General features: G+C 37.2%; 2 protein-coding genes across 4 annotated transcripts in view; one reads left to right on the top strand and one right to left on the bottom strand.

Annotated features, from left to right (window-relative positions):
• The window catches only part of PLA2G12B (phospholipase A2 group XIIB), a 31,494-nt gene extending 15,210 nt beyond the window's left edge, over positions 1-16,284 (top strand). For 2 of the 3 annotated variants that reach the window (XM_049646219.1, XM_049646216.1), the window contains exons 3-4: positions 8,526-8,691; positions 14,581-16,284. In XM_049646219.1, the coding sequence (XP_049502176.1) occupies positions 8,526-8,691; positions 14,581-14,702 (288 nt within the window). In that variant the 3' untranslated portion in view covers positions 14,703-16,284. The remainder of the gene's footprint in view (positions 1-8,525; positions 8,692-14,580) is intronic. The other variant, XM_049646218.1, reaches the window with a different exon arrangement.
• Positions 16,285-16,388: 104 nt separating this feature from the next.
• OIT3 (oncoprotein induced transcript 3) overlaps positions 16,389-22,668 on the bottom strand; it is a 27,134-nt gene continuing 20,854 nt past the window's right edge. Inside the window, exons 8-9 of the mRNA XM_049646192.1 lie at positions 18,701-18,800; positions 16,389-17,011 (exon numbers count right to left, since the gene is read on the bottom strand). Coding sequence (XP_049502149.1) covers positions 16,838-17,011; positions 18,701-18,800 — 274 coding nt within the window. The 3' untranslated portion in view covers positions 16,389-16,837. The remainder of the gene's footprint in view (positions 17,012-18,700; positions 18,801-22,668) is intronic.

Genomic DNA, 22,668 nt, shown 5'->3' with positions numbered 1-22,668 from the left:
ATCAGCACTGACAGACTTCACTGAACAAAACAGTGCCACCAAGAGGATGGCAGAGCTATCAGCACTGACAGACTTCACTGAACAAAACAGTGCCACCAAGAGGATGGCAGAGCTACTTACACCAAGCCCTGCCCTCCTGTGCCCTGCAGATGCATCTCCACTAGAGCAAGTCCACTTGAGAATCAGTCCAGCAGGCCCCAACCCCAGAAGACCAGCACAAATCCCTCACATGCACCAAGTCTACCAATCATAGAATGTTACAAAACTTTAGCTCTAGGGGAAATAGGATCTAGCTTCCTTTTTTACCCACCCTTATGATACTGAAAAAACTATTTTATGATTTTATTTTATTTTATTTCTTAATTTATTACATATATATGTTTTGGGTTTTTAAAGTTTTTATTTATTTATTTTGAGAGAAAGTGAGTGAACAGGGAAAGGGCAGAGAGAGAGAGAGGGAGAGAGAGAGAATCCTAAGCAGACTCTGCACCATCAGCACAGAGACCAAAGTGAGGCCAAACCCATGAACCATGAGATCATGACCTGAGCCAAAACCAAGTCAGTCAGTTAACCACCTGAACCATCCAGGCTCCCCACGTATATATGGTTTTTTTGGATCTAGCTTCTTTTAACAAGCAGACTTTGTGTTCCCCCACCTTAGGATACAGAAAAAGCGATTTTATTATTTATTTAATTTTAAAATGTTATTATATCTATATATCTATCTATTTTGGATCTGGCTCCTTTTAACAAGAAACACACAGGATCCAGCTTCCTTTTTTGTTTTTTGGGGTTTTTTTTTTTTTGGACCTTGACAATATGACAAGATGAACGAATTCATCCCAAAAGAAAGAACAGGAAGAAGTAACAGGCAGGGATTTTATCAATACAGATATAAGTAAGATGTCTGAATTATAATTTAAACCAACAATTATAAGGATAGTAGCTGGGCTTCAAAAAAGCATAGAAGACACTAGAGAATCCCTTACTGCAGAGATAAAGGAACCAAAAATTAGTCAGGCCAAAATTAAAAATGTTATAACCAAGATACAAACACAAATAGATGCTATGACAATGGGGATGGATAAAATAGAGGAACAAATCAGTGATATAGAAGATAAAATTATGAAAATAAGCTGAAAATAAGAGTGAAAGAAAGGCATTGGATCACAAATGTGGACTTAGGGAACTCAGCAACAAAGCATAATAACATTAGTATCATAAGAGTTCCAGAAGATGAAGAGAAAGAAAAAGGGCCAGAAAGTTTGTTTGAGCAAATAACCAAGACATATCATAGTGAAATTCACAAAACACACAGACAAGACAAGAATCCTGGAAGCAGCAAGGGAAAAAAGTCCTTAACTTACAAGGAAAGGCAGATCAAGTTCATTCTAGCAGATTTGTCTATAGAAACTTGGCAGGCCAGAAGGGAATGGCATGATATATTCAACATGCTGAATAGGAAAAATATGCAGCCAAGAATACTTTATCCAGCAAGCCTGTCATTCAGAATAGAAGAAATAAAGAGTTTCCCTGACAAAAACTAAAGAAGCTCATGACCACTAAATCAGCCCTGCAAGAAATATTACAGGGGTCTCTTTGAGTGGGGAAAAAAAGGACCGAAAGCAACAAAGACTAGACATCACCAAGAAACACCAGCTTTACAGGCAACACAAAGGCACTAAATTCATATCTATCAATAATCACGCTGAATGTAAATGGACTGAATGCTCTGATCAAAAGGCATAAGGTATAAGAATGGATTAAAAAAAAAACCTGTCTATATGCTGCCTATAGGAGACTCATTTTAGACCTAAATACACCTGCAAATTGAAAGTGAAGGCATGGAGAACTATCTATCATGCTAATGGACATCAAAAGAAAGCTGGAGTAGCCATACTTATATCAGACAAACTACATTTTAAACCAAAGACTGTAATAAGAGCTGAAGAAGGGCATTAATAACAATTAGAGGGTCTATCCATCAAGATCTAACAATTTATTCCCCATACTTGAAACACCCAAATATATAAATCAATAACAAATGTAAAGAAACTCATTAAAATAATACAATAATAGTAGGGAACTTTAACACCCCCGCTTACAGCAATGGATGGGTCATCTAAACAGAAAAATCAACAAGGAAACAATGGCTGAATGACACACTGGACAGAATGGACTTAACAGATATATTCAGAACATTTCATCCTAAATTAGCAGAATACACATTATTTTCTTCTTTCTTTCTTTCTTTCTTTCTTTCTTTCTTCTTTCTTTCTTTCCCTCTTTCCTTCCCTCTTTCTCTCTTTCTTTCTTCCCTGAGTAGGCTTCATGCCCAGTGCAGAGCCCAACACAGGGTTTGAATCCATGACCACAAGATCAAGTCCTGAGCTGAGCTCGAGTCAGATGCTCAAAAACTGACCCGCCCAGGTGCCCTCCACATTCTATTCAAGAGCCCATGGAACATTCTCCAGAATAGATCACATACTGGGTCACAAATCAGCCCTCAACAAGTACAAAAAGACTGAGATCATATCATGCATATTTTCAGACCACAATGCTATGAAACTTGAAGTCAACCACAAGAAAAAATTTGGAAAGACCACAAATACAGGGAGGTTAAGAACATCCTACTATAGAATGAATGGCTTAACCTGGACATTAACAAAGAAATAAAAAAATACGTGGAGGCAAATGAAAATGAAAACATGCAGTCCAAAACCTTTGGGATGTGGCAAAAGCAGTCCTAAGAGGGATGTATATTGCAGTACGGGCCTGCCTTAGGAGACAAGAAAAGTCTCAAGTATACAACCTAACCTCACACCTAAAGTAGCTAGAAAATGAATAGCAAATAAAGCATAAAGCCAACAGAAGAAGGGAAATAATAAAGATTAGAGCAGAAATAAATGATATGGAAACAACAACAAAAACAGTAGATCAAGAAAACTAAGAGCTGGTTCTTTGAAAGAATTAATAAATTGTTAAGTCCCTAGCCAGACTTATCAAAAAGAAAGAAGAAAGGACGAAAAAAGGTAAAATTACAAATGAAGGAGGAGAGATCACAACCAACACCACAGAAATATAAACAATTATGACAAAATATTATGAAAATTTTATGTCAACAAACTGGGAAATCTGGAAGAAATGGACAAGTTCTTAGAAACCTACAAACTAGCAAAACTGAAACAGGAAGAAATGGAAAATTTAAACAGACCCATAACCAGGGCACCTGAGTGGCTCAGTTGGTTAAGCATCTGACTTTTGGTTTTGCTCAGGTCATGATCTCATGGTTCGTGAGTTTGAGCCCCACATCAGGTTCTACACTGTCAGTGTGGAGCTTCCTTGGGACTCTCTCTCTCTCTCTCTGACCCTTCCTTGCTTTTACTCTTTCTCTCTTTCAAAATAAATAAATAAAAACTTTTTAAAAACAGGCACCATTTAAAAAGACCCATAACCAGCAAAGAAATTGAATCAGTAATAAAACATCTCCCAACAGAGGCAGCTGGGTGGCTCAGTCAGTTGAGCACTTGACTCTTAGCTTTGGCTCACATTTGAGTGTCGAGTCAGGCTCCATGCTGGGTCTGAAGGCTGTTTAAGATTCTTTCTCCCTCCCTCTATTGCTCATGGTCTCTCTCTGTCTCTCTCTCTCTCTCTCAAGAAAAATAATCTTCCAACAAACAAAAGTCCGGGGCCACCTGGCTTCCCAGGGGAGTTGTACCAGACATTTAAAGAAGAGTTAATACCTATTCCTCTCAAACTGTTCCAAAAAACAGAAATGGAAAGAAAACTTCCAAACTCATTATACAAGGCCAGCTTTACCTTTATTCCAAAACCAGAGATCCCACTAAAAAGGAAAACTATAGGCTAATATCCCTGATGAAACTGGATGCAAAAATTCTCAACAAGATACTAGAAAATCTAATTCAACAGTACCTTAAAAGAATTATTCACCATGATCAAGTGAGATTTATTCCTGGTTGCAGGACTGGTTCAATATTTGCAAATTGATCAATACAATACACCCCATTAATAAAAGAAAGGTTAAGAACCATATGATCCTCTCAATAGATGCAGAAAAGCATTTGACAAAATAAAGCATCCATTCTTTTTTTAAGATGTTTATTTATTTTGAGAGAGAGAGAGAGAACAAGTGGAGGAGGGGCAGAGAGAGAGGGAGAGAGAGAATCTCAAAGCAGCTCTGTGCTGCCAGCATAGACCCCAACACAGGGCTCGAAATCACAAACCGTGAGTTCATGACATGAGCCAATATCTGAGTCAGACACTTAACTGACTGAGCCACCCAGGTGCCCCTTTTTTATCTTTTAAAAAATGTTTATTAATTTTGAGAGACAGAGAATATGAGTGGGGTAGGGGCAAAGAGGGAGAGGGAGAATCCCAAGGAGGCTCCACACTGTCAGCACAGAGCCATCCTTCTTGGCAAGGAAGAAGTCAGACTTTCACTATTTACAGATGACATGATACTCTATATAGAAAACCCAAAAGAGTCCACCAAAACATTGCTAGAACTAATGCATTAACTCAGTAAAGTTGCAGGATATAAAGTCAATGTACAGAAATCTGTTGCACTTCTGTACACCAATAATGAAGCAGCAGAAAGAGAAATCAAGGAATTGATCCCATTTACAATTGCACCAAAAACGATAAGATACTTTGGAATACACCAAAGTAAAGAGGTAAAAGATGTGTACTCTGGAAACTATAGAACACTTATAAAAGAAATTGAAGAAGACACAAAGAAATAGAAAGACATTCCATGCTTATGGATTGGAAGAACAAATATTATTAAAATGTATATACTACCCAAAGCAATCTACACATTTGATGCAATCCCTATCAAAATAACACCAGCATTTTTCACATAACTAGAATAAACAATCCTAAAATTTGTACGGAACCACAAAAGATCCTGAATAGCCCAAGCAATCTTGAAAAAGAAAAGAAGTTGGAGGCATCACGATTCCAGACTTCAAGCTATATTACAAGGCTGTAGTGATTAATACAGTATGGTACTGGGCCAAAAACAGACACATAGATAAATGGAACAAAACAGAAAACCCAGCAATGTACCCACAACTTATATGGTCAACTAATCTTTGACAAAACAGGAAAGAATATCCAATGGAAAAAAGATAGTCTCTTCAACAAATCGTGTTGGAGAAACTGGACAGCAACATGCAGAAGAATGAAACTGGACCACTTTCTTACACCATACACAACAATAAATTCAAAATAGATGAAAGACCTAAATGTGAAACAGGAAACCATCAAAATCCTAGAGGAGAACACAGGCAGTAACCTCTCTGACATCGGCCGTGTCAACTTCTTACTCGATATGTCTCCTGAGTCAAGGGAAACAAAAGCAAAAATAAACTATTGGGACCTCATCAAGATAAAAACCTTCTTCACTGTAAAGGAAACAACAAAACTAAAATGCAATTTTCATAATGGGAGAAGATGTTTGTGAAAGACATATCTGATAAGGGGTTAGTACAAAATGTATAAAGAACTTATCAAACTCAACACCCCAAAAAACAAATAATGCAATTAAGAAATGGACAGAAGATGTGAATAGACATTTTTCCCAAGAAGATATCCAGATGGTTAACAGACACATGAAAAGATGCTCAACATCACTCATCATCAGAGAAATACAAATCAAATACAATGAGATATCATCTCATACCTGCCAGAATGGCTAAAATTAACAACACAGAAAACAATAGCCAAAGTATGGAAAGAGCCCAAGTGTCCATTGACTGACTAATGGATAAAGAAGATGTGAGATACACACACACACACACACACACACACACACACACACACTGGAAGAGGAAGAGTGCTCAGCCATCAAAAGGAATGAAGTCTTGCTGTTTACAATGACATGGATGGAGCTAGAGTACATTATGCTAAGTGAAATAAATCAGTCACAGAAGATAAATACCATACAATTTCACCCATATGTGGAATTTAAGAAAGAAACAGATGAACATATGGGAAGGGGGGAAAAAGAGAGAGAGTGAATCAAACCACAAGAAACTCTTTATGATAGAGAACAAACTGAGGGCTGATGGAGGGAGGTGGGTGGGTGGATGGGCTAAGTGGGTAATGGGTATTAAGGAGGGTACTTGTCATGTTGAGCACTAGGAGTTATATGTAAATGTTGAATCACTAAATTCTACTCCTGAAAACAATATTACATTATATGTTAACTAACTAGAATTTAAATTGAATTTTGAAAAAATTAAAAAAAAAGAAATGTAAATGTGGATGGAAATTAGGATGGACACACTGCTTCAACAAGGCTTGACTTGTGATCAAAATTTTCTCTTCTTCAGTTTTGAAGCTTTCCCTTCCCCTTCACTTGTTTTTCTGTAGAATCCTTTGTTCCAGGAACTTGGTATGGATGGCTGGCACCAGTGTTTGACATTCCTATCACATCTGCCCAGATCCTGTATTTTCCTATAAAACCCCTCAACCTCCTACCCAGGTTGGGGGCTTTCACTCTTGGAGGCATTAGCCTGCTGCAGCCTCCTTTGTATGGCAAAGTAATAGACTATCTCCCTTCTTTATCCCTAAATCTGTTTTCGTATTACATATTTCAGCTCTGGAGCACAGAGATTGGTTTTTGACAACAGTATGCACTCTATTTTGGGAGTAATGTCATTTTATTTACTGGTACAAGTATTGTCTAGGACCAGTTCAAGAATTTCCAATTCAGTTGAGCTGAATGATAGCGACTATACTCATCTATCTAATTAATTCTCAGTTACCTCTGCTGATATACATTTAGTTTTTGGGATGAGGCACGAACAAAGTAGTTTCCTTCAGGTGTCAGATGATAGGAATTTACCCAGAATTGCAGAGCCCAGGCTGTTGCCTAGCCTAATGAGTTACATTACCTCTTACTGTAACAATGGATTTTATTTTCTTTTTCTTAGAAGGGTATTTTATTTTATTTACCTTTTTAAAGAGCTTTTTCTAAAAACGTTTATTTATTTATTTTGAGAAAGAGCATGAACAGGGGAGGGGCAGACAGAGATGGAGAGAGAATCCCAAGCAGGCTCCAAGGTGACAGCACAGAGCTTGATGTGGGGCTTGAGCTCACAAACTGTGAGATCATGACCTGAGCTGAAATCAAGAGTTGGACACTCAACCGACCAAACCACCCAGGAGCCCCTATTTTATTTTTATTAGTTTTCATGCCCAGCATGAAGCCTAACGTGGGACTTGAACTCAAGACCATGAGATCAAAATGTGAGCTGAGATCAAGAGTTGGATATTTAACCAACTGAGCCACTCAGGGGGCCCTGTCAGAAGGGCATTTGAAACACCAAAGTCCATAGTCTGTTTTAAGTGGTCTTGGAGCAAAAGTTCAGATAAGAGAGCATTTAAGGAGAGCCAAGTGGAAAGGATCTATAATAGCTGATTAATCAATCTCCACCCATACTGTGAAACCATATTTCCACACCTTCCACTTGGGTTCAAGTTTATATTATCAGAAGAACTGCAAAAGATTCTAAGATGCTCTACCAAAGTCTAAATGCCCCTGTTCCAAACTATTTCACATACCACAGAATGATCACTCTCTGTAATCACTCATTCTCTCATGTTCCTTCTTTGCTCAAGTCTTTATCAAATCTTACTAGGTACTTTGGAAGTCAGAACCATCCACCAACTTACCTTTCTTAAAAAAATAACAAATAAACAAATAAATTCCTGCTAAGACCCTTGAAACACCAAACTGACTTGCTCACATATGATTTGCTCATTATCTCTTTTCTTTACCCTCATGTCTAATAATTCTCTAAAAAAAAAAAAAACACGTAGAGTTATCAAACTCTAGATGTGGCATTCTATGAAGTTACTCAGTTTATGCCACAACATTTACAGATGTTTATAGGAGGCTTAATACATTTATGTGTGTGTGTGTTAGATATTGACATTTAACCATAGTCCCCTTGTGGTCAGGAATCATGTGTTCTATACCCCACTCTGCTCCCTGACACATACAGACAAGACACATGCCTTTAAAACAGTGTATGGGGTGGGTTTCTAATAAATGCTGGTGACCTCTTGGTGAACTGAGCCTTGATTTTTTATACTTCTGAGCCTTTGAATCTTTTGCTCAAATAAAATCTCACATGATATAGGTTTTAGTTAAATTTGGAAGTCCTGCAGCTCTGCCCTCTTCACTAACCTTCTGATGTTTATTTTCATCCCTGTAGTGGCCTGTGAATTTGAAAATTACTAAATCCAAAAGAAAAAGAAGAAAATGGACTATTCAGAATTAATAAGCTAATAACCAAACCATAATTGAAACTTAACATCCTGCAGCTGTCAACCTTATGCATTCTCTCAAGTCACTGGTATTTCTGAATTGATCTGATGTGTAACAGGAATTTGAGAACTGGCCTGTCAATAACAAGGTGGGCAAGTTTGCCTAAGGTCCTTGGTCCAAACGTGCCCTTTTCTTCCTTCTCTTTTCTTCCTTCACTTTTCTCCAGATGGATTTGGGCATTCCAGCAATGACCAAGTGCTGCAACCAGCTGGACGTCTGTTATGACACCTGTGGTGCCAACAAGTATCGCTGTGATGCAAAATTCCGATGGTGTCTCCACTCTATCTGCTCTGATCTGAAGCGGAGTTTGGGTTTTGTCTCCAATGTGGAAGGTAGGTATCTTAAGGGAATCTACTGGTGAGCAGGGAGTTTTGTTCCTGTTTTCATACAGAAAGATATCCAGAGCCCCTTTACGCAAAGAGACCATTAGAGCTCACTGAACTTTCTTTATAGAACACTGTGACGAATGTTAAGAAGGGTGAAGGAAGATTCTGGGCATTCCTTCACTAAAGTTCTTGCTGTCCTGCCCAGGAGCTGCTGGCACCACTCCTGATGGACAGGGCTACACCAAAGCCTTTCCAGAGATATAAAAATCTATCCTTTAAGACTGGAGAAAGAGTTGCCCAACTGGCTTTGGTTATTCATTCCACTATTAAATAATTTTCCATATCAGGAATTTTTCTGTAGGACCACTTGGTTTGGTTTAAGCCCTTTTTTTCCTTATTTTGTTTTCAGTTGGGGAAAGCATTTTTTAAAACCTATCTTTTTTGTTTAAGCTCTTTGTATTCTTCAGGATAATTATTTTTAAACAACTGCTTAGCTACCCAGTTTCTAGCACTGATTGTGTAATTTCCTTTTCCTAATTCACCTTTGGAAAAGCTTTAATCCTTTAGTTTCTGAAGCCAGAACATTATATTCAGGTATTCGCATTATATATTTTTAGATGGCAAAGTTTGAAATTTAAGCTTATAAGGAGTTGGCCTCATGCCACTGAGAAAGTCAGCAGTAGAAAGAATTTTGGATCATTTTCATAGATCGCTGTCTAGAGTGTAGTCCTAAAGTGAATGTGTGAAGGCTTCAAAATATGAATAATTAATTGGGCACTGTAAAAGGGAGTATCACTCTCTCTGTACCTACAAAAGGTGAATAAGTGCCTGCTGTTAATCTAAGGTCAGGTCAAGTTACTTCCTCTAAGCAATGTCCTATTGATTTTTTCTCCCAAATATCTCTTTGATATACCACTTGCCTGCTTACTGCAAGTTAATCTAATCTTTGGATCCCATCCAATCTATTTTCCTCATAGGGACCAGATACATTTTTGTACCATATAAATCCAGTCATTTCCACCCTCTGTGTAAGCCCTTCAATTGGTTCCTCTTCCTTAGGAATAAATCCAAACTCCTTAGTATGATATACATAGCCTTTCCTGATCCAGCGCTACCCTACCTCTCCAGCATTATTTTGCTTATTTCTGATTTCTCTCCTGACTTCTGCCATTCCAAACTACTTGGGTTGATGAACCATATTTTTCTGCCTCTGCAGTTCCCTCTGCTTGGAACACTCTGATCATTTTTTGTTGTTGTTGAAATAGCTTTATTGATATGTAATTCACATACTATACAATTCAACCATTTAAATGCTTTTAAAATATGTTCACAAAGCTATGCAATCAGGCCCATAATCAATTCTAGGACATTCTGACCACACCAAAAGGAATCCCCATAGCCATGAACAATCCCTCTCTCTTTTCCTTTCCTGGCCTTTGGCAACCATGAATCTGCTTTCTACCTCTATTGATTTGTCTGTTCTGGACATGTCATATAAATGGAATCATAAAATATGTGGTCTTTTGTGACAGACATTTTTAACTTAGCAAAGTTTATCTGTGTTGTAGCATGTATCAGTATTTTGTTCCTTTTTATTGCTAAGTTATAGTCCATTCATTATATGGATATAATGTATTTTCTTTATCCATTCATCAAACAAAGGACATTTGGGTTGTTTGTACCTTTGGCTATTATGAATAATTCTGGTATGAACATTGATATATAAGTTTTTGTGGAGACATATCTTTTCATTTCTCTTGGGTATATATCTGAGTGGGGGGGGGGAGGATTCTGGGTTATACGGTAATTTTATGACAAACTGTTTTCCAAAATAGCTGCACCATTTCACATTCTCACCAGCAATGTATTAAGGTTCCAATTTCTCTACATCCTTATCAACCTTTGTTATTATCTGTCTTTTTGATTATAGATCTTAGAGAATGTGAAATGGTATCACATTGTGGTTTTGATTTGCATTTCCCTGATTGCTAATAATGTTGATTATATTTTTATGTGCTAGTTGGACATTAAATATCTGCTTTGGAGAAATGTTTAATCAGATCCTTTACCTCTTTTTAAATTGGCTTACTTATCTTTTTTATTATTGAGTTGTGAGTATTCTTTATATATTCTGGACACAAGTCCCTTATCAGATACATGCTTCACTAATATTTTCTCTCTTTTTGTGGGTTTTTTTTTTCACTTTCTTGATGAAATTATTTGCAAAGCAGATGTTTTACATTTCAATAAAGTCCAACTTACCTATTTTTTTCCTTTTGTTGCTTGTACTTTTGGTGTCATATATAAGAAGGCTTTGCTTTATCCAAGGTCACAAAGATTTGCTCCTATGTTTTCTTCTAAGAGCTTTGTTTTAGCTTATACACTTGGTCTATGATCCACTTTTAATTTTTGTGTATGATGTAAGAAAGAGATCCAACTTCATTCTTTTGTATGTGGATATACAAATGTTCCTGCATATTGTTGAAAGACGTTTCTCATACTCAGTTGTTTTTGCACCCTTATCAAAAATCAGTTGAACAGAAATGCAGTATTTATTTCTAGATTTTCAATTCTATTTCATTGATCTATGCCAGTGACACATGGTATTTATTATTATGGTTTTGTAGTAAACTTTGAAATCAGGAAGTAATCTTCAACTTTGTTCTTCTTTCTCAAGATAGTTTTGGATATTCTAGGTCCCTTGAATTTTCTTATGAATTTTAGGTTCAGCTTGTCAATTTCTGCAAGAAATGGCAGTTGGAAATTTGGTAGAGATTTTGTTAAATCCGGAGATCAGTTTGAGGCATGTTACCATCTAACAAAATTATGTTTCCTGATCAATGAACATGAATGTCTTTCCATTTATTTGGATTGTCTTTAATTTCTTTCACAGTGTCTTCTAATTTACAGAACACAAGTCTTACACTTCTTTTGTTTAAATTAAGTACTTTATTCATTTTTTTGTTATTATAAATGAAATTATTATCTTAATTTTATTTTCAGGTTATTCATTGATAATGTACAGAAATAAACTGATTTTGTATATTGATCTATTATCCTGCAACCTTGCTGAACTCACTTATTAATTTTAATAGATTTTAGTGGATTCCTTGGGCTTTTCTATACATAAGATAATGCCATTTACATATCATCTTCCTTTCCAATTTGGATACCTTTTACATATTCCTCTTGCCAATTGTCCTGTCTAGGGGTTCCAGTACAATATTGAATAGAAGTGTTGAGAGCAATGTCAAGAGCAAATAAACAAATGGTACTAAACAACCAATGGGTTGAAGAAGAAATCAAAAGAGAAATAAAGAAACATTGAGACAAATGAAAATGGAAATACAACATACCTAAACTTATGAGATGTAGCAAAAGCAGTTCTAAGAGGGAAATTCATAGCAGTAAATGCCTACATCAAGAAAAAAAGATCTTGAATACATAGCTCAACTTTACCCCTCAAGGAACTAGAAAAAGAAAAACATTGGAGCCCAAAGTTAGTAGAAGAAAGTGAATAACAAAGATCAGAGCAGAAATAAATGAAACTAAGACTAAAATAACAATAGAAAAGATAAATGAAACTAGGAGCTGTTTTGTTTTGTTTTTTTTTAAAGATGAAGAAAATAGACAAACCTATAGCTAGACTAATTAAAAGCTAATTTGAGAGGACTCAAATAAATAAAATCAGAAATAGAAGAGGAGACATTACAACTGATACCACAGAAATACAAAGGATCACAAAAGACTACTATGAATAATTATATGCTAATAAATTGGACAACTGAGGAGAAATGGGTAGATTCCTAGAAACATGCAGTTCCTAGGAACATTCAGTTCTTACTGAAACTGAATAATGAAAAATAGAATCTGAACAGACTGATTATTAGTAAAGTGATAGAATCAGCAATCAAAGATCTCTCAACACATGAAAGTCCAGAACAAGATAGACTTTTATTTTTCAACTTTTTTTTTGAGAAAGAATACAAGTGGGGGAGAGGGGCAGAGGAAGACAGAGAGAGAGAGAGAGAGAGAGAGAGAGAGAGAGAGAGAATTCCAAGCAGGCTCCATGCTCAGCACAGAGCCCAACACAGGGCTTGATCTCACAACCATGAGATCATGACCTGAGCTGAAATCAAGAGTTAGATGCTTAACTGACTGAGCCACCCAGGCACCCCAAAATGGACTTTCTAAGTGGCTTCAACATTTAAAGAGAAATTAATCATCCATTTAAATCGTTCCAACATTTCAAGAAGAATTAAGCATCCATTCAAATGACTTCAACATTTAAGGAAGAATTAACACCAATCCTCAAATTCTTCCAAAAACTGAAGAGAAGGGAGCACTTCCAAACTTACTTTATGAGGCCAGTATTATTCTGATACCAAAACTAGCCAAGGACGCCATAAGAAAAAAAACTACAGATAAATTTCTGATGAATATAGATGCAAAAATCCTCAACAGAATATTAGCAAACCTAATTCAATAATATTAAAAGGATCATACATCATGATCAAGTGGGCTTTATTCAAGGGAAGCAAGAATTGTTCAACATCGGCAAATCAGACAATGCGATACAGCACATTAACAAAATGAAGGATAAATATTGTATGATCCTCTCAATGGATGCAGAAAAAGCATTAACAAAATTCAACATTCATTTGTGAAAAAAACCTCTCAACACAGTAGGTATAAAGGGAACATACCTCAACATAATAGACGCCATATATGACAAGCGACAGCTAACATCATACTCAATGGAGAAAAGCTGAAAGCTTTTTCTCTAAGATCAGGAACAAGACAAGGATGCCAACTTTCACCACTTTTAACATAGTATTGGAAGTTCTAACCAGAGCAATTAGGCAAAAAGAAGAAATAAAAGACATCCAAATTGGAATCAAAGATGTAAAACTACCACTATTTGCAGATGACATGATATCATATATGGAAAACCCTAAAGTCTCCACAAAGAAAAACATAAACCTATTAGAACTAATAAATTCAGTAAAGTCACAGGATGCAAAGTCAATATACAAAAATCAATTTCATTTCTATCCACTAATAATGAATTATCAGAAAGATAATTTAAGAAAAATTATCATTTACAATTGCATCATCAAGAATAAAATACCCAGGAATTAATTTGACCAAGGAGGTGAAAGACTTGTGCATTGAAAATGGTCATACTACCCAAAACAATCTACAGATTCAATACAATTCTTATCAAAATTCTAATGGAAGGTGTTCTGAGATGCCTTTCATAATAACCTTTACCCCAAAGGGATAGACTTTTTTTGTGTGGGTTCCCATACCACCGTGATATTACTTCCATCACAGTGTAGTGTAACCATTAGTTTACCTGTCCATCCTGTCGACCTCTTTGTCCAAACTGTGAGTACTTTAGTTGGGATCTCTTTGGTCTTTGCATCCCTGATGCCTAACAGAATGGCTGACCAACACATATGTTTTTCTTAATGAGTGAATTGTTATTCATCCCACACTTAAACAGAGAAAGCTACAGAAAACATAGTACAGTTATCTGAGGGAGTATTCTGCAAAAATGGGAGATTTTCCATGGAGTGTGCATAGTGATACAGGAGATTCTGATTGCTAAATGTGATTTTGACCTAGAGGCCCATAAAAGAAGGGCACCTCAAAGTATATTCTGCTTAATTAGATTGGATGGAAGCTTATTAAGTTTCTCTTAAATGTATGTTCTTTTTAATTATGTATTTGGATCACTGCTTTTATTTTCCTCTGGGTATCATGTCATGCTTGGAATTACATTCGTTTTTAAAATTACTCAAACTACTTGGGATAGTCTTGTACATTAACCTTTTATTTCTCTTCATTTTTTTCTTTTCTTTTTTTTTTTTCCTCTTCATCCTTTTCAAGCAGCCTGTGATTCTCTGGCTGATACTGTGTTCAATACCGTATGGACCTTGGGCTGCCGACCTTTTATGAATAGCCAAAGAGCAGCCTGCATCTGTGCAGAAGAGGAGAAAGAAGAGTTATGAGAAAGAGGTGATCCCTTCCTGGTTTTGAGTGATGCCACAGCTGTCAGTCACAGAGATGGTAGTGTGGCAGATGTGTCTCATCCTTGCTTCCAAATGTTTGGATAACACAAAGCAAGAGAAAGGAAATATTGTTCTACAGCTGAAACGTGAGTCCCATCCTTTGGGAGAACTGGAAAAAAGACATGGAGTGATTTGAAGACTACTCTTTATTTTACCAATGGTCTCCCCAACCAAGAAACATTTGCCTGGCAATTCAGTTCTTAGTTTAAAGACTAAAATAAAGACTAAAATATTGGGATTCTCGGACTTGGTAATTATATTCATAAGTGAAATTTTGCAGCATCCAACCATTTGGGAGGCAAGGACTTTCCTCTGATTCATGTTTCAGTTGCCAGTAAGCATCTCACTTTTAATAAAGTGTTCTTTTTAGGAAATATGAAAAGAGATGAATGAATTCCATTATCACCAATGTGCTTCCATTTCACTTAGAAGAGAACAGAACCCAACCTGGTAAGTTCCACCAATGATAACAATCATTCCCACTGGTGCTGGAGAGATAAGAACAAGTGGGAAATGTCAGAGACTTACTTGGTGAAGACCAATGGAGGTGGAGGTCAGATGGAGTTAGGTCTCTGAGGTTCCATTTTTTTCCTTCAGTGAATTATTCCTGTGATATTCCCAGTTACTAAGTGGTGTTAGTGTCATGGTAGGATCTGAGAAGCATTTCGTAAAAATTGCCACTGAAGATAGCTAGGAGAAGTCCCTGAAATCTGAGGACACAGAAATGGTCAGTTGCTAAACTTTGGTTCTCAATACTGACTGCAGATTAGAATCATCAAAGGAGTATTAAAAAGCAGAAACCCTCTGGGGGTGGTATCTACCTATAGGTGTTTTATGAGTGCTCCCCACCTGATCTTGATGCACTGGGAGGGCTGAGGTCCACTAAGATCAGGGATCAGCAAATGAAACTCATGGGCCAAATCAGGTCTAACACTGCTTCTGTGGCGTTTTATTGGAACACAACCATATTCTCCTTTGTTTATGGTCACTCCTGTGCTACAACCTCAGAGTTGAACAGTTGTGACAGACTGTATAGCCAGAAAGCCTAAAATGTTTACCATTTGGCTCTTGACAAAAAAAGCTGGCCAATTCTTGATCTAGGTCATTCTGTCCTTTCACTTCCTTTTGTTAATTTTACTGGTTGCATTAAGAATTGTTGATTATAGCCGTTTCAAAAAAGAAAAAGAAGAAAAACTGTTTCCTGATCTTATGTAAAGCCATAAAAATAATTGGCATATTAAGAAATTGGATTTCATTGCATATAAAATTTATCTCTGTGATTTATAATATTTACTTCAATAAACTTTATTAAGCACCTACCTACAAAATAGAGCATGGTATAATTTACACCTTTTTTTTATTGCCGTATCAGTCTGTGGGCTTAGAATGCCAAATAATAGGACATATGGTACCAAATTTTAATTTTGTCTACAGTTCAGTCATTGACCCACTTAAATGCATGTCAATACATTTATTAATATTTATTAATTGAAAACATTTCACGTAATATAAAAATATCAAAAGAAAACACTGTGCAAGAGGAAAATCAAATAATATTTTTTAGTACACACTTATACTGATAAACTTCCGAATCTCCTATAACTACTCTGCGTTTGAGTTGAAATTTCAGGGAATGATTATTATTTACATATTTAAGGAGTTGCTGGGTATTAGGTCATAATTTCAAGCAACCATTTAATTTGTTTTAAGTTTATACTTCAGAAGAGCATGCCCGACTTTTTTTGATTTTAGTGGTCCTATTGCATCCTACACGAGGTGTTTTATTGTAGGAAGGAAATGTGGGGAGCAGGGTGAGCTGTTTCTTGCAGGGACAGCATAGCTTTCGACGTTGGGAAGATGAAGCCCATGGGTTGGATCAGTCAGCAGTGAGGTGACCTTTCCTGACCCAGCAGCCGGAGTCAGAATGAGTCCGTTCAGGGAGTCTGTCTAAACCCACAGTATAAGGTTCAAAGAAGCGCCATGTTCTAGGGTGTTGATTGGTGCTCTCAGAGGGCGTAGGGAGAAGTTCCAAAGAGGTGGGTGGCCCAAAGCCAGGACTCGGGTGTTGGGTGGTCCTAGTCCTCCCAGTCGATGCTGATCGGGCCACCTGTCAGCATCTGGCTCTGCAGACCAGCTGTATCCTCTCCCTCTACTGCCTCACGACGCATTCGCCGGTGGCAGCCCTGAGCACAGCGAGAATGCTCGTCCAGCCTTCCACAGACAAGGACCTGGCAGTGCAGAAACACTTCCTGGAAAGACCATAATTATAATTAACAAAAATAATGATAACAGCTACCACTTGTGGGGCCCTTTCTAGAAGCTCGACACTATACCAAATGTTTCATATATATTGTCTCGTTTCATCTAAACAACAACTGTTTGAGGTAGATGTTATCATCCCCATTTTACAGATGAGGAAACTGAGACTTAGGTTAGGAAACTTGCCCAGATTCACAGCATTGGTCAGGTGGCAAACACACTGAGTCATGTGGGTGACTTAGAACCCCACATCTATAACTTTTGCTTTTGTACAGGGACAGGAGAGACCTCTGAGAAGGCAACATCTAATAATGTTAACATCTTCATTCTTAGCATCAAAGTCTGGGAAAAACATTGGTGCCCACACACTTCTGTGTAAAATAACAAGTTCTTTGCCCAAGCTTCTTCCTACAAGTTACCTCCCAAAGCATGCTGCCTGCTTGAGGAGGGAGATCAGGATTAGCCATCATGATTAGCAGGTGCTCTGGAACAGCGATGTAACTGCTCACTTAAATTCACTTAAATGCAGGGTGGAAAAGAATATTGGTCTCTTAAACTTCTTTTGGTTTAAATGTCTCAACAACTCTACTAAAACAAAAACCAAAAAAGCCTCCACCTTAACGTACTATCTATGGCCTCTTATAACTTCTGTGTATGTATAATTTTCAAAAACGTAGCATATTCAATATGCATGTAAACTGTTATGATAAAAGTTTTTTCGTATCTCCTTTTTCTATATTTCTCATTTTAATAACTGCTTAGTATTGCATTAACTGATATATGGTAGGCCTGGTTGGGGGCTTTCTCTCATTTCCCACGTAACAATGCTCTGTAAACACATCTAACAAATCTTGTTTTTCTTTTTTTTTTTGCTTGTTTGTTTTTGAGAAACGGTCAGAATTGGAGTTTTTAGAATATGATTTTATGGTTATTACTACATATTATCAGACAATTTTCCAGAAATTATACTCCTTTATACTATCACTGTATTCTCCCTATAACTTTGATAACTTTGCAAGCATTGTGATAAATTTTTATAAATTTAATACGCATAAAATAATGTCTTATAATTGTTTTAATTGGCATCTTAAGTACTATTTTCACTGAACGCTTTGCTATTTGTCTTTTCTGTGAATTTTCTGTCCATCTCCTTGGCCAATGACTACCAAGCAGACTTTTTCAACCATATCTGCCCACAATGATTTAAAATTATGATCATATAGTATTTTCTTTGAACAAGCACAGTGATTTTCTTGGGAGGGAGGCAGATAACTGTGATATTAATGAAGGTATTAGGCTTCTAGGTGGCCAATTCTACAGTATTTTTCTTTACTTTATAAAATTTTTTTTATGTTTATTTATTTTTGAGAGTCAGAAAGAGAGCACAAGCAGGGGAGGGGCAGAGAGAGAGAGGGAGACAGAGAGTCTGAAGTAGGCTCCAGGCTCCAAGCTGTCAGCACAGAGCCTGACACGGGGCTCAAACTCATGAACTGTGAGATCATGACCTGAGCCAAAATTGGACACTCAACCGACTGAGCCACCCAGGCACCCCTACAGTATTTTTCAGAGGGGAATGCAGATCCTAACTTTGGTCTCATAGAGAAGGTCAACGAATTGGAACACCAGTTCAGGTCTGGGGGTGGGGGGTGTAGGTTACAAGGTAAAGGTGTTCAGCTCACCTTGTGGTCTTTGCCCACAAACTTGAAGACAGGAACCTGAAAGTGCTTTGCTAAGTGGTCTCGTGATGTGTACTGCTTCACTGAGTCATCTGAAACACAGCTGAAAGCAAGACAGGAGAGCACGTAAGACTTGATTGTTTCTACAGAGGTGGAAAAACAATCCAGTCCAATGTGCTTGGTCCAAAGAGTGGCTAACTGGGCAGAGGAGGCTGGGCTGAACTCAAGCTTGTTGAGAATGAAGGAAAAATGAAATTCCCTCCCTAGAAAGGCATCTTCAGATACAACCCTGTTCATTAATCATCTCTCATTCTCTGTACCCACAAACTGGGCACAAGGACCTCTTGACATATTAATGTACTGAAGTGCCAGCAACAGCAACCACATTTATTCCAACGATATCTCTGGAAATGAAGGTATCTTTGTAAGGCTGTATTTTTATTTGTAATATATGGTAGGGATTCTGCGGTTACATACTTGATAATTGGCTTAAAAAGGCTTTTCTTTTAACTAGACTTCATAAATATTTATTGGACACTTTATATACACTAACCCCCAAGGGGGGTTCAGAGATGAGCAAACCCCAACTTGTATTTCAAAGAGCTGCATAAAGACTTAAGTTCCAGAGAGAATAACTCGTTCTCCTGAGGAAAGTTCATTCACCTCCAAACTGTTGTAATTCCTCTTTTCCCAAGTTTAACGCTAAGTTTTGGTTTTGTAGGGTTTTTGGGTTTTAATCTCAGGTCTACTGCTTGAAGTGAAACTCGTAGGGTATGTCAGGGTTAGCTGAGGAAAAGACGTGTTCTTGATTCTCAATTTTGAGACCAGGGTTTAGTATTTGATGAACATTTTCTTCCTACAGGCCAGGGATTACACCTGTATCATCTTTCCCATTCTGAATTTTAAAGGAACTTTATTTTCCCTGAATGTATTTTCCCTTTTATGGATACCTAATAGTTCTCGCCTGCCAGGTCAGGAAAAAAAAAGTGGGGATCAGAAGTAAAAGTCTATGAAATTGGATACTTGCTCCACATGCTTAAAGACCACTTTCTAGTTCATTGCTAAGTTTCAGTGCAGTTGAAAAATCCCATAAAATTGTTTAAAAATAAGGCATTGTGACTTATATTACCACTAGTACCATATTCCCCTGAACTGAAGATCTAAATATATAATGCAGTCTCTGTTATTTCTTGTATTTATGTACTCATTTTCATTTTCCTGAGGTAAAGTTAATTTATACCATATTTTGATTATGTTCTATAATAAATACCTACTGCATATCTAATCTAATGCAACATACTCTGCTGGGAACTGCAGAGGATATAAAGATGAAAAATATGGTCTGTGATGTCAAGGAGTTTACAGTCTGTATCTATGATAAAAAAGAGTAAAGCGATATTAAAATGGCACTTTTCACCTAAGTGCCTCACCATTTTCAATTTATTTTTACCTAAAAATACTATTGTTGTTGTTGTTTTTTCAAGAGAGAATGAGGCAAAAAGAGTTGTTACAGGGTAATATATTACAGAAGAGAACCCAGAACAAATTCTGGCTCTTGACTTGGGGTTTGCCATGATTACACAATGCTAGTTCCTCAGCTCTAAGTTGGTGTGTTGAAAGAAAGTAACAATGGTATATAGGATAATACAAAATCATTGATTACCCAAATGTTGTCCAGTATTTTATTTTGGAATTCAATATGTTTCTTTTTCTGGAGACTAACTTTCTAATTCTACTTTGCATGGGCTTGTATTAAATTACTTTGCATTCCCAGAGCACAGGCCGATTGAAACTGGAGGGAGGTGAATGAGATGTGCCAAATATCAGGAGAAACCATCCCGATTTAAATTTAAGCTGAGGACGATGAATAATCAAACAGTTTATAAATGTAATCACACTGCATTATGTTTACTTTAGGGCTCTGGACTAGCTTCAGATTATTGTTATGTTAAATGCTCACGCAATTAATTCATTTGACCAATATTTAATGACCCTATAGGCTAGGCATTGAGGAGGAAAGAGAAGGAAAGAATATTTCTAGTTCAGGTTAGAAGGAATCAGGGAAGGCTTCATGGAGGAAAGAAATCCTGTTGAATCTTGAAGGACCAGTAAGATTCAGGCAGCAAGAAAAGGGGAAGAAGATTTCAGGCAGAGGAAACAACAGGTGCAGTCAGAAGGGTGTAAGGAACCATGGAGTGTGGGAATTGCCTGTAGTTCCCTTTGCCAGGAGCAGAAACTGGAGAAGGCAGAGGTCAGAGGGTGAGGCACAATAAGCCAGGCTCAGAGTTGGATTTTATCTTGAGGAATTGTCTCATATACACCATTACAGTACTATCCACTATTGTGCCAGAGATGGGACTATTTGCCTGGTTACTAAATAGATCTCTACAGCTGTGTTTTTGAGTTCTTGTCTCTGGCTTTTAAGCATTTTAATTTCTCCTGTAGCATTTTCAGGTGGGGGGCTATTTTGTACATGCTAAGGGCTGGAAAATTAAATAGCACAGCTTCTTAGAACTGTCTAAAATAAAAAGTATATAGTCCTTAACTATCTGAATAACAAATGCATAAACAAACTTTGCAAGCTTTATTGAGATTGTAGATTACATCTTTTTCCAGTAAGTGGGTTATTATACATTTATTTTTGTAAAAAGTAAGTACAGGGGAAGGAGAACACTCTTGGAATGAGAGAAAATTTCCCTATCTTGATTATAGTGATGGCTTCATGAATGTATACATCAGAACTTACCCAACTGTACACTTTCAATGTGTATGCTCACTGTATGAGAACGGTACTCCAATAATGCTGTTAGACAAAAAAAAAAAGGAACCAAAATCTCCTCTCCCCCTAAAAGAAAATCCATTCCTTAATCTATTAACTTTAGGATGTGAGTGAAAAAAATAAATAAAAAGTGATACTTCTAATTTTCACTTTAAAACTTTGTGAAGATAACTTTAAGATGGCAAGAAATCCCAAGAACTACAGACTCCTATGAGACCTATTACTGGCCACCCAAAACAGCTCAGAATGATAAATTTTCCATTTTCTGAACACAAGAAAAGGAGGCTACAGAAAGCTGAGGCTAGAAGTACTCCTGCTGGTAAACAGTGAAATTTACTAACCAAAGGAAATCAAGAGCCATCAAAGGTTTTCAACATGGATCTGACCATATATATATATATATTTTTTTTTTTTTTCAAAAATTTGAAGTTTGTCTTCCTTTTGACTAGATATCCAGGGACTCGTGAAGCTGAGATTTGAGAGTTGGGACTTAGGGGGCTGTTGGGAGGCTGTTTTAGCTGTCCAGGTGAAAGATAACAAGGGCTGGAATTAAGACAGTAAGAGAACAGAGAGAACAGCATGGGGGTACTGCTACTTTCTACAAAAGGCTCTTGGTTGATCCCAATGTGCTTCAAGAGTTGAAAAATCACTGTGCGAGAGATTGACAACAGCAGGTGGAGGTTGCCTGTGATGAGAGATCTGGTAGATAAAAGCTAAGTAGATATTTCAGAGTCCAGCAGGCCAATTAGCAAAGGGCATGGCCCATGTGGTGCTCTCGATAGACCATTTCCCTTTCATTGAGCTGCAGTCCCTGCCCCTACCTGAGATATGTCCCACTTGACACTGAGACCAAGGAAGAAACTGATAAGATTCTGCCATGAGTTTGGGGTATGAGTGTAATTTTCCTGGGAATGTAAGCAATGGATGGGATAACTGCCAGACTTCCAATCATCCCATGAGACACACATAGTTCTCAATCCAAGGATTCTTAGGAGATAAAGGAAATCTCCTTTGTATAAAACAAGCACAGAAAAACCAAATTTCACTTGATCTTTCTTCTCCTGAAACCTTCCAAGTATTTTTTTTCTCTCCTTTGCTACCCAAGCTGCTCCTGCTGCTGCTGCTGCTGCTGCTTCTTCTTTTTCTTCTTCTTCTTCTTCTTCTTCTTCTTCTTCTTCTTCTTCTTCTTCTT

Source organism: Panthera uncia, chromosome D2 (assembly GCF_023721935.1).
Source record: "Panthera uncia isolate 11264 chromosome D2, Puncia_PCG_1.0, whole genome shotgun sequence".
In the NCBI taxonomy this organism is placed as follows: Eukaryota; Metazoa; Chordata; class Mammalia; order Carnivora; family Felidae; genus Panthera; species Panthera uncia.
The sequence above is the reverse complement of the archived record's forward strand: the minus strand, read 5'-3'. Positions and strand labels throughout refer to the sequence as shown.